This window comes from Lissotriton vulgaris, chromosome 5 (genome assembly GCF_964263255.1).
Source record: "Lissotriton vulgaris chromosome 5, aLisVul1.2, whole genome shotgun sequence".
Lineage (NCBI taxonomy): Eukaryota > Metazoa > Chordata > Amphibia > Caudata > Salamandridae > Lissotriton > Lissotriton vulgaris.
In genome coordinates this window covers 1,778,732,637-1,778,744,718 of record NC_141693.1, presented here as the reverse complement: position 1 = coordinate 1,778,744,718, position 12,082 = coordinate 1,778,732,637, and the positions used below count along the sequence as shown (strand labels likewise).

Genomic DNA, 12,082 nt, shown 5'->3' with positions numbered 1-12,082 from the left:
AAAGATAACTGTCAATTCAGCATTGCTCAAAATAATGAATAAAGAAAAACATAAATCTTATTCCCTAAGTTAGCTTTCTGACCTGAAAGGGAAACAAATTAATAAACAGTAGAATGCTTACAATCCAAAGGATATCGGACAGCACTTCGCCCTCAGGAAACAGTCAGCCCCAATCTCTTCAAGAGAGCCAATTTTATATCATTTTTGCTCTCAAATTTAACTAAATGTATTTTCTTTTTAAAAGTTCAGCACTCTGATTGGTTGATGGCTGTCAGGCCACCAAAATCACTCCTTCCAGAGGGAAGACGTCAATGCATTATTGTTCATTCTCATGGAGTGACATGACTTCCGTGCTTTGCTACATTTTAAAAGTTGCCTTTCTAACTTCCACCAAAGCTCGGCAAAATTATGCGTGCCACTTCCTCGGCCTTGTAAAAAGAACATCCAGAGCAGTTCATGAAAGAAGTCTCTTTTGTTAGAGCCACAGTCTTTTTCAAAGTTTATGTGAAAGCAAAGTTCCATGGAATATTTCCAAGATGACAGCACTTGGCTCCAACTCTGCTCACGTACAGTCTTCTTCAGAAACAGAGGCTAGGCCACAAACCACTCTCGGGCTAGTATTTAATCAAAAACAAAAAGAGTGATTAATTCAGGTAAAGCAAACCCTTCTGTACCACCCAACACTTGCTAATTATCAATTAACCCACTAATAAAAGACATCTAGCAAAAGCAAACAAATAAAGCAGCACATAAAATATCTACCATTCTTCATGTAATCCAGCTTTATGTTTCTGAAAGAGTAAAAAGATGATTAAATGATACACAGACAGACAAACACAACATAGGACAAACATGTAAGCACATATAAAAAGCACATGCCATGAATGATCAGCCGCATATTAATAGTGACAAAGACAATAGGACAGACATGACAAACAAAACAATATTAATCACATGTTACAAAACAGACTTGCAAATGCAACAAGAGCACATGTTATTAATTCCCGCATGTTCATGTGTGGTGCAAACTTAATCTAGATTGAATTAATTAAACAAATCATGCAACAGCTCATTAATAAATTAGTTCATGTTATGGGAGATTAAATCCACAAGTCAGAATAAAATATTTTCTGAAGCTTGCTTCATCATATTGCAATTTTCGTTGTTGTTCTGATGAGATTGTGTTGAGTGGTGATGGCGGTTTTGAAGTCTGTGTGGTCTGCCGAGGTATTGCTGCTCCTCCATCTTCTCTTGTGTCATCTGCAGGTGTGCCTGGACTCTTGGAGGGGGGAGAGAACCAGCTGGCTTTCTCAGAGGGTTGTATGTCAGTATAACACCTGCTTTTACCCCTAATGCCATTACAACGCGGGGATTACAACGCAAGTCGTTAAAACGACTTGCGTGGGGGGCGCTGGATAGTGGAATAGTTTAATTTTCTATTCCAACTCCAGTCCCCGTGGATAGTAGGGAAGGTGTTGGATAGAAAATTAAACTATTCCCTATCCAACAGCGCCCTCCAGTGAAAGTCGTTGTAACGACTTTCGTTGTAATCCCTGCGTTGTAATGGTAGTGCGGGGTAATAGTTGCGCGTAAAGGATGTTCTACTTCTCAGAGGTCTGCTTCCCGGAGCGTTTCCTGAGGGGAACCAGTGGATTGGCACGGTTGGAGATCCATAGGTAAAGGTTGCGTGCTGAGGCGTTGGTGTCCGTGGAGGTCAGCGGTGGGGTTTTACAGAGGGAGGTGGTGAGTTGGTCTTCGAAAACCTTGTTCCAGCTTCTGCACGGGAAGCGGTGGGTGCAGTGGTATTCAATAGGTTTGGTGAAGGAGAAGTGGAAACATTGGTGGTTAGTCCAATGTAGTTTGGAGGTGTGGCTGACAGAGATGTTGTTGCTTGCGGAGAAGATGAGGTTGAGCATGTGTCCTGCTGCGTGGATTGGGAAGCTGACCAGCTGTTTCAGTCCAATGGTGGCGATGTTCTCCAGTAGGGATAAGGTGTTGTGGTCGTTGAGGTTGCCAAGGTAGAAATTGAGGTCACTGAGGAGGATGTAGTCTGTTGAGGCGGGAGGGTTGCATGTAATGAAGTCAGCTATGGATTCGCCGAAGAGGGGGTGGGGTCTGGGAGGTCTGTAGTTGAGGGTGCTGTGGAGGGTGGAGTTCAGGTTGGTCTGGACCTGGAAGTGCTATGGTATGGTGGTGGAGATGTCTGGGGCTGAGGTGGGGTTCATCTAGGTTTCCGTGAAGAAGACGATGTCTGGGAGATGGAGTCGAGCAGGTCCCAGATCTCCACAGTGTATTTGTTGATGAAGCGTGTGTTGAGTAAGATGCAGCAGAGGTGGTTGAGTCTGGTTCTTGGGGGCCATGCGGTTGGTGGGTCCGTTGTAGGGAGGCAGTAAAAAGTGCCGTTGCGGGGTGTCATTTGGCGAAGCGAGGGGACAGACAGTGGATCGTCCCGTGTTGAGGGTGTGGATGATGCTGCCATTGTAGCGGTGAATGGCACGGGAACCTGGGTCTGTTGCACTGGGCATGGTCCATGCATCTGATGGGCGCAGACAGGCTTGCCTTTGGCACCCATCTGGGGTGAAAGTGTAGTGCCCGCTGTGCCCCCTCGCCCGCCATTAAGTAGTGGTAGAGAGGTGGGAGGGGCTGGTCAGCTGGCAGGGAAGTGGTGCTGGAAGGGGGCAGGGTTGCAGGGACAGATCAGCGGCAAGGGTGGGATGAAAAGAGGCACAAAATAAGGGTGAAGGAAAAATACAGAAGAAAAATAGAGAATGAAAAAAGCTAGAAAAGCAGAACAAGCGATGAGAAGGAACAGGAAAGCAGAGACAGACTCACAACTGGAACACCAGGGGTGAGGCGCAGCCAGGAGCCTCGAGACCTGGAGCGCAGAGGGTCAACAGATACCAGGTGGAGCTGCGCAGCAGATAATCAATGGATGCTGACAAAAAGGTGAGTGCACCACAGAAAATGAAAAGCATCTTTCCCCAGCATGAGAGCTGCTCATATGATATACTCTGCTCTTAGCTGGAGCTCCCCATAATGTCCTGCGGGGCTCACTAATTTGGATACTCTTCTTGGCTTGTGGTGGCCCCAGGATGTCAGAGGCACCACCAACAAACTGAATAAGTGTTGCCGGGCTGCTGGGGAAGGAACAGCAGCATCCCTGAAGTAAACTTGCAACACTGACTGTTTACTGGGTCAAGCAAACCATGACAGTTTTGGATTTTCGCTGAATTTTTCAAAGCACTCCCAAGGCTCGAGCTTTTGCTCTACAGCTGGTAGTGCTGCGCCTTCTAGAGGCTGAATCTATGGCTATAGTTAATGTGGTCTAAAGCTCTTTAAGGAAGATATATATAAAGATGCACCCTCTATGTGCTGAATCTATGGTTGCATTTTATGAGCACAGAAAGTGATGCCCTTTAGGGGCTGTGTTTTTATGATAGCATTTTTATGGTTTGAAAATATTTAAAAAGCACAGACACATATGTTCATTGAAAATGATGTCTCGATATAATGTTGACACTAATCACTGATCAAAGTGCATATGTTTTATTATCATTAATAAGGGCATTTACATATGATTAATAATGATGATTGCATACTTACAAAATGATGTCTTTAACATGTGCTTTGTTGATCTTGAACCTTTGAGCAAGCCAATAGGCTTAGCATATATTTGTGCATGATCTTTAGCGGGTCTAAGGTGATTATGCAATGCCTATGATATTCTCCATCTGCCTAATGTATATATATATATTTGTAAATTAATGCATTTAGTATTTCCTAGTGTGTGTGTGTAATAAAAGTATATATATATTTTTTTTCAAAAGCACTGACCGGACAATCATTTATTGAGTTTTATCATGCGTGCCAGCGAATGGTGAATACTAGCCCACACCACCTCCCCTGAGTAGGCCGTTGACTGCTCAGCTTCACCACCCTGATTCAAGCGCTGCAGTGTGGTGCTTGGTTCCCAATAAGGGTGATTTGTGGACCAATGACGTGTGGAGGCCACACAACTCATAACCCAATTTCCTACGCAGGTGCAATCCCTTTCTCAGCTTCACCAAATATTGGGAAATGCGTGGATACAATGCATCTGCCTTCAAATATCCCGCACTGGCTTTGCACTTTTAATGAGCTCAACATCTTTTCCAGTAAAACGCCAAACCTCTCTCTTTTAAGTTTGTCTCGAATCTGGATGTATGTTCTCTTCCATTAGAACCAGAAATATACAATTTCTTACTGACTCTGATTTCTATTTCTACTCTATGTCAGGGTCTTTCGTTTGAATATAGACAACATCCGGTGTGCAATAAAAAGAGAGGAGGACCAAGATAGATGTGTATATGGCTGGGTCTAATCTCAAGTGGCAATGTAAGGATGGGTTGGAATGCCACCCCAGGTGATTGCAGGTGATTAGATATATTGCCAGAATTCCTCCTATCACCTTTTGCATGTTTGACGAGATTGAACTGCCAGATCACCTCCATGCCAGTCCCCAACCCTGGACCATTTCACCAGCACCGAGACACCCACGGGTATTTGTTGCGCTCTACAAATTGCTTAAATAAATAAATAAATACACAGGATTCTCCATTACCAGGCTCTATTTATCTACTAATTAGCATCTAATTAACCTTTGCCATAGGCATTCCTTCACCAAAAACGGATTACGTTTAATTAATGTGCTCGCACACCCTCCACTAAAAAACAGTTGACGACCCAACTCAATTAGCAATAAGAAGGGTCAATTTGCGGGAAGCGGAGAATCCGATGCTCAAATAGCCAGTCAAGACTGGGAAAACGTGCCCATCTACTCTTCGTCGAGTTCCCATATTATCAATTTATTTTAATGTCATATTAATCATTACAGAAAGTAAACATTTAGTTTAAATAAAAAGCAGATTCATTAACGAATGCAATAATAGAATGTGCCTTTAAGTAACAGCACATATGACAATAGTGAAATTTATAATAAAAAGCCCTTAAACAAAAGGCCCACATGTGCACTGCACGCACGAGAGAAATAAAACCTAATGTATAATGTCAGAACAGAATCTAAATGGGTAATGACTCTAAAATAATAAGCAGCGTTTTTAAATGTAATTTGCTAAAATGCATAATGATTAAATGTTTGCAGACCCTTTACAATATTTTAGACAGACTTAGCATAGACGCCTGTGGTCGGTGCAATTAAATGTCAGTGCTGCAAATACCAAGGCCGCTTAGTCTTGAATCTACCTCAGGCCTCTTTAATCCACTACCAGACGCTCTCTGCCTCTTTATCTCACTCCTGGAGGTTCCTTCTTTCTCACTTTGTGATGGTTTTTCTATCTTTCTCTTCCTCCGTCTTTCCGTTTTGTGTGTTTTTCCCTCTTCTGAGCTCAGAAAATATCTGATTCAGAAACTTAAGTGCTGGTCCCCAGAATTGAGTGCCGTTGACTCCCACTGGCAACCTCCGGCTCAAGTTAAGCACTTCATGACATGTTATTATGTAGAGAGGTGGTACTAAGTGCTACCTGCCAAGCAAACCAATCAAACTATTAGCTTCCAATCCATCCTAAATAATATGCACTTGCACATAATTTTCATTGGCTATTAACTCACACAATTTAGTTGTGTTTTGAAAACAAACCACTTAATACAATAGACTGTTCCTAACAACAGACATAGCCACGAAGGTTTAGTACATATCCTTGTAATGTATCAAAACACATCCCTTTGGCTGGAGAAGCTAGAGAAAAGTGTTAATTCATGCTACAGAAACAGTGGTTGCAGCTAAAATCCAATGACTTTCTGGAAAGCAGTGACAGTGCTGATGCACAACATTTAAACATAAACTTCAAAATTGTGGCTAAATGTGATTATCAATGTTTATGCATTTATGTCTGTCATTGTGCGGTCATTGTGAGGTAGGGGAGGGCTCACATAGCAGGCGCAGCAGGGTTAAGACCTACTGTCACATGGTTAACATTAACACCTACAATAACATGAAAGCATTACATCAAACAGGATTGTTGGTTCCGTCTTTCATGCTTAGGAGTTCTTTATACTTTATCCTATTTAATCTGTTGTAAATTTTCCTGATTTCCAGATTCAGACATTTTGTCTTTTGATGGGGACGACATGATCTCCTACCGATTCAGAAGCAAAATGAACCGCACCCTGTCGGACCTCATTGCCTTTAACTTCAAAACCATTGAAAGGGACGGGGTGCTGATGCACGGAGAAGGGGCGCAGGGCGATTACATCACCTTAGAGCTCGAGCGAGCCCAGCTCGTGCTCCACATCAACCTCGGTAAGATCTTAAAGCAGAATCTGTTAATGGTGTAGCGCTGCATGAGGCAAAGCACATAATCCAAGCGCTGCTGCAATAGATCTTTGGTCAATGGACGAGGAAGCTGTACATTCCAACAAATTTACAAGGCGCTTTCTTCCTGGCATAGGCGGCAGCCCAGTTTTGGGAACTGAGAGTGACACCACAGTGGTTCTCGGGAGCCTTCTGGATGACCAGCACTGGCACTATGTGAGACTCGAGCGGTATGGGCGACACGTGAACTTGACCATCGACGGCCTCGTGAAGCGCTTTCGCTGCAAAGGGGACTTTGACCAGCTGGACCTTGACAAAGAGGTAATCTAGTGTCAGGTTTATCAGAAGAGCTCCGAAAAAAACCCACCTATTTGTGTTCATCTTGCACCCATTTTGTTTTATGGTCATCAGCTGCTTTATGTGACTATTCTCTACATTGTGGTCTAAAAAGGTATTTATAGTAATTGTTTTAGAACAGAGGTAATTCCTAGTGGATATAATACATCCAGTCCAAAATGCACCTGTGGCTGTATTAAATCCAACAGGAAAAACCTTCTTTACATTTTTCCATTGATTTTAGGTAATGTTTATTCATGGTTGTGTGATGTGGCAACATTGTGGCAGTTTGGATTAATTTTAGCATCTGACAGAAAAAAATCCACACTCATCCTCTGAAGGACATTGCCACTGGTGATGTGCGCTTCACATCGCGTCCCGGAAAAAAATGCCAGTCTCTTATAGTGATTGGGTGACTGCCTCTGATATATTAGCTCAGATAAAGAGCGGGAACACTCCATCATTTCCTCGCAGGCCAGATGGGATTTTCTGGAATATCTGGATAATTGACAAAACAGGTTCCAAATACTTTGCGCATGTGCACTATGTCCCTGCAAACACAGCTTTTAGTGTGCATATCCTTCTTTATGAAGAGGGATTAGCTCAGGTACTCAACAGGTACTCACTCAAGTGCAGTGTAGAACAGACAGTTTATTAAATCACATCTGTGCACGAGAAACGTCCCATCCACACCAGCTACCTGAAAGTAACTGACTAGCATCGTTCTACCTCACCCCTACATTCTACCTTCACAATCTAAGTTCTACAGTTCTAATCTAAGTTGTACAATTCTACAATCGTGCCCTGCCTTGCAAAGGCAGGATACCACACTAACCAATCGGAGAAGTGCGTGCATGGGTTAACTGAAGTTTAAAGCTTCTTGCAATCGATAGTGGGGGTGCTGAGGCTACAGCACCACCCTGTCACCAACTTTCTCACTGAGTAGAAGCTGCTCAAATGGAATGCAGGTTACACACGTTTTTAAGTTTGACTTGACACTACAGCTATCTGAAATACGTATTGTTAGCAATAATTCCAAATGCACATAGCGTGTGATTGGTTTCACCCGTATGAGTAATAGTCTCCCACCGCATGCTATAGGCTATTTGGTGTATTATTCCACCTACCAGGAAGTCCTTCCATTGGAACACAAGAGGAACTATTTTACATTTGAAAAATATTCTCAATAATCACTCCGTTTATCACATGTAATTCTTTTTTCCGATAAGCATTTTTATAAAGAAAGGATTCTATGTTTTCTACTTTCTCCCAATATCCAAATAAAGCCAATAGAACAGATTTTCATTTTATAACTAGCATTTGTGCTTGCAATACACACAAACAGCGACTACTTTCCTGGCCAGACCGTCAGACTTTGCCACTGCGTATCATTTCTGTATGGATTGCCAAGTTAGATTTCTCTGCATCTGATGAATTTGCCATATTCTTCACATACATGGGCAAATTCTGCTAGAGTACCATTCGGCGAAGGCTTTGCAACACCAGATCCAGGTAACATTGAGTTATCATCTCAAAAGTAATAACCTGAAGAGCTGAAGCTTATTTTTAGCTTTGCTTGTGTCTTATTTTCCGAAGCTCTTCTTTGGCGGTGTAGTAAACCAGGAAAAAAGCCTGGTCCACAAGCAAAACTTCAGAGGGTGCCTGGAGAACATCTATGTGAATGGCTTCTACATTGCTGATATGGCCAGGAGAAGAAAGCCGTCTATTCGTTTTGAGGTAAGGACTGTGTCGTTTGTTGGTTTGCCTGGAAGAAGGGAAGTGTGTTGGTCGTGTGCTGAATATTTTACAAAGGTGGCTTCTGCTCAGGAGTCCGATGAGAGGATGCATAGAATGGAGGGTTGTGGATTGCAACTTGCACTGAGTATCAACCAAAAGTTTGCCAGGTAAAACCTCGTGAAATGTTTGAGGCACTGAGCACGCTTCCTGGGTTTGTACAACTCAGAAAGAGTGAAAACAAAACACACACACAATTACGATGTTATTCCCAATTCTGTGATCTGTGATCAAAAACTAAGAATGGCTTGGTGATTGAGAAACCACTAAATATCGCATGTCATTCTATTGCAAATTGTGGCTGCGCAATTTTCTACTTTAGTTTTAGTGCAATGCTAAGCATAAGGTTCTATACCATCCTCTGACAATTTCATGCTTGTTTGCTTGTGTGGCACTACCATCTCTGATTTCTTCTAATTCTTGGAGTGTTGACAAATGAGTAGATTAATCCTCTTGTTTATGCCCATCTAATTGTAAAAATGTGAAATGCTTTTAGGTATATGTGGTTGCTCAGCATTCCAGGGTAGGCAGTTTAGTGCCTTGGTATGCCTTTTCATCTTCCATTTTGTGGTTATAACATTGTATCTGTGGTGTGTTGCGCACTGAATATTTTGTTTTGGTTGATATGCTGCTGCATGTACTGGGTGTGCGTGTTGGCCATTCTTGTATTGCACAAAAAGCATTAAAAAATATCAATATGCTATAAGAAAAGCTCGGATTAATGACTTCAGTTCGAGGACCGATATTTCTTCCAATTCATTCGAGGAGGTTTACGAAATAGTCAGCTCTTTTATGAAACCAGCCAACATAGGCTTTGTCCTCCTTCTATCCCAGTTCCGCTTCAACATGTTTGCTGATTGCTTTCTGGATATGGTTAGCAGCATCTACAATGCTTTGGCGGGGCAGTCAGACCACAGGGGCAAACTCAGAGGTTCTGAAGCGGGGGCCCTAAAAGAAGAGAAATTAGCCTTGTTTCCTCCAATAGGAAGAGGAGTCTTAATTGACCTTGCTAAATCAGTAAAGTCAGTTTCCTAGCTTGACCCAGCACCTCTTGAAGTCCGATTGAAAGGATCAGGCGTAAGCTTTTCACTGCTGAATGATATTACAAGTGGTCACTGGAGAGTGGAACGGTTCTGGAGGCCTGGAACCATGCCATTATTAGACTTCTGCTAAAGAAACCCTCTGAGGACCCAGGGCTTGCAGAGATCTTCAGGCCAATATCACTATTTTCTGGCATTAGTAAATATTTGGGGAAATTGATTAATAAATATCTCTCTAGCTTCTTTGAGCCCACAATCTACTGCACTCTACTCAAACAGACTTTCGGCCGTTATACAGCATGGAAACAGCTCTTTTAGCAGCCACATAAGAGTTAAAAGGGATCCTCGACAAGGGGGATCAGCTGCAATAGTTTGGCTGGACCTGAGTGTTGCATTTGATTTGGTCTCTCGCCCAATTTTGCTTCAAAGATTGGAAGAAATTTGGGATTGTTGGTCTAGCTCATAAATAGCAGATTTGTATTCCTTCCTAAGCGACAGAAGTTTTCAAGTCAGTGAAGGACCTTTTTTATTCAGCATCCCATTGCCTAAAATGTGGAGTTCCACAGGGATTGTCATTGAACCCCATACCTTTTCATCCTTATGTCTGCACACTTGCAGACATTATATGATCCCATTGTTGCTCAATGGTGTCATATGCAGATGGCACACTTCCCTCTCTCCCAATTTCGAGGCGGTATCACACCAACTCAATTACTGTCTAACTGAGCATGCAGATTGGATGTTGCCAGTTGCTTAAAGCTTAATGGCGATACGACAGGGGTAATAATAGTTGGGAATAATCCATCCTTGTGGGGTGATCTCAGTTGGTCCAAGTCCCTAAAAAATCTAATTCTAATTTCTAATTTAAAATGCTTGTAAAGCGCAGCATACACCTTGCGGTTTCTTGGCGCTGAGGTTCAGTGGCTGAGGGGAAGGAAGACCGGGGAGAAAATTTAGGCGGGGAAAGCCTGGCTAAATAGGAAAGTTTTCAAGTCTCCACGGAAAGAAAGGTACTGAGTTGCGGAGCGGAGGTTATCAGGGAGAGAGTTCCAAAAGGAAGGGGCCAGAGTAGAGAAATTAGATCCACCCCATTTTTTGCGCGAGAAACGGGGGATCAGGAGAAGGGACTTGGAGGAGGACCGGAGATTTCTTGCGGGGACGTAGGGTTTGATAAGTGAAGTGATGAAAGCAGGGGCAGTGCCCTGACGGGCCTGGAAAACCATGCACCCGATTTTGAAGAGGGAGCGTTGTTTCACGGGGAGCCGGTGGAGTTTCTTTAGGAGGGGGGTGGAGTGGTGATAACGTGGGAGGCCAAATATTAGTCTGGCCGCCTGGTTCTGGATGGCTTGGAGTCTACGCAAACTATAGGCAGGGATGCCATGGAAAAGAGCGTTGGCGTAGTCCAAACGCGAGATTACCAGGGCGGCCATGATGGTCTTGAGGGCCTGAGGGGTGAAGAAGCGGGAGACAGAGCGGATAGTTCGAAGAGTGAGGAAACAGGAGGAGACCACGGAGCTGATGTGAGAGTGAAGAGTGAGCTGATTGTTCATTTTTACACCCAGTGTTTTGACAGTGGTGGAGGGGGAAGGTGCAGGGCCAAGAGAGGGGGGCCAGAAAAGAGAGTTCCAGGGACTGGACGAACCACCAGTGAGAACCAGCTCAGTTTTATCAGGGTTCAGTTTAAGGTGGTTGTGATTCATCCAGTCCCTGATGAATGTCATAGTAGACTGGAAATTGGAGACCGAGAGAGAAGAGGGGGACAGATCAAAGATGAGCTGGAGGTCATCCGCGTAGTTAAAGACGGTGACCTCCAACTGCTGGAGAGCAAAGATGAGAGGAAAGATATAAAGGTTGAAGAGAAGGGGGGAGAGAGAGGAACCCTGGGGAACACCACAAGTGACAGGGAGGGGAGTGGAGGTGAAGTCGCCTAGACGGACCGCCTGGGTGCGGTCCCTCAGAAAGGAGGAGAGCCAGACAAGGGCTGATCCCCCGATGCCAGCCGCCTTGACACGGGTGAGTAGGATGGTATGGTCCACCGTGTCAAAGGCGGCGGAAAGATCGAGGAGGACCAGTGCCTGGTGGTTGTTGTCATCCATGCCCTTTCTGAGGTTGTCTAGGACGGCGACTACGACCGATTCTGTTGAGTGCCTGGGGCGGAATCCTGCCTGACGAGAAGCCAGCCCCCCATTCGCCTCAATGTGGGTGCTCAGAGCCGCGGTAACATGGCGTTCCATCACCTTGCCCAGAAAGGGCAGCAGGGAGATGGGGCGAAAGTTGGACGAGATAGAAGGGTCCGAGCCGGGTTTCTTCAGCAGGGGTACTATGGTGGCTGCTTTTAGTACCGGGGGCACCACACCCTGTGCCAAGGCGCTGTTGAGGAAGGCAATCGGGGGATCAGGGCAGCTAGAATAGATTTGCTGTAGGATGCGAGCAGGGCAGACATCCGCCGGTGACCCAGATTTAACTTTGGGAAGAATCGACAGAAAGGATTCCTGAGTGAGGGGAGGGATGACAGTGAGATGATTTTGTACTGGGGGGGGGGAGGGATCGACGAAGGAAGGCGAGGGTAAAGGGATATTGGCCTTGATATTGGTGATCTTAT

At 44.3% G+C, this 12,082-nt stretch overlaps 1 protein-coding gene across 1 annotated transcript in view; it reads left to right on the top strand.

The window, feature by feature from the left end:
* CNTNAP1 (contactin associated protein 1) overlaps nucleotides 1-12,082 on the top strand; it is a 347,724-nt gene that overhangs the window by 173,023 nt on the left and 162,619 nt on the right. Inside the window, exons 5-7 of the mRNA XM_086924095.1 lie at nucleotides 6,095-6,298; nucleotides 6,447-6,631; nucleotides 8,243-8,383. Coding sequence (XP_086780221.1) covers nucleotides 6,095-6,298; nucleotides 6,447-6,631; nucleotides 8,243-8,383 — 530 coding nt within the window. The remainder of the gene's footprint in view (nucleotides 1-6,094; nucleotides 6,299-6,446; nucleotides 6,632-8,242; nucleotides 8,384-12,082) is intronic.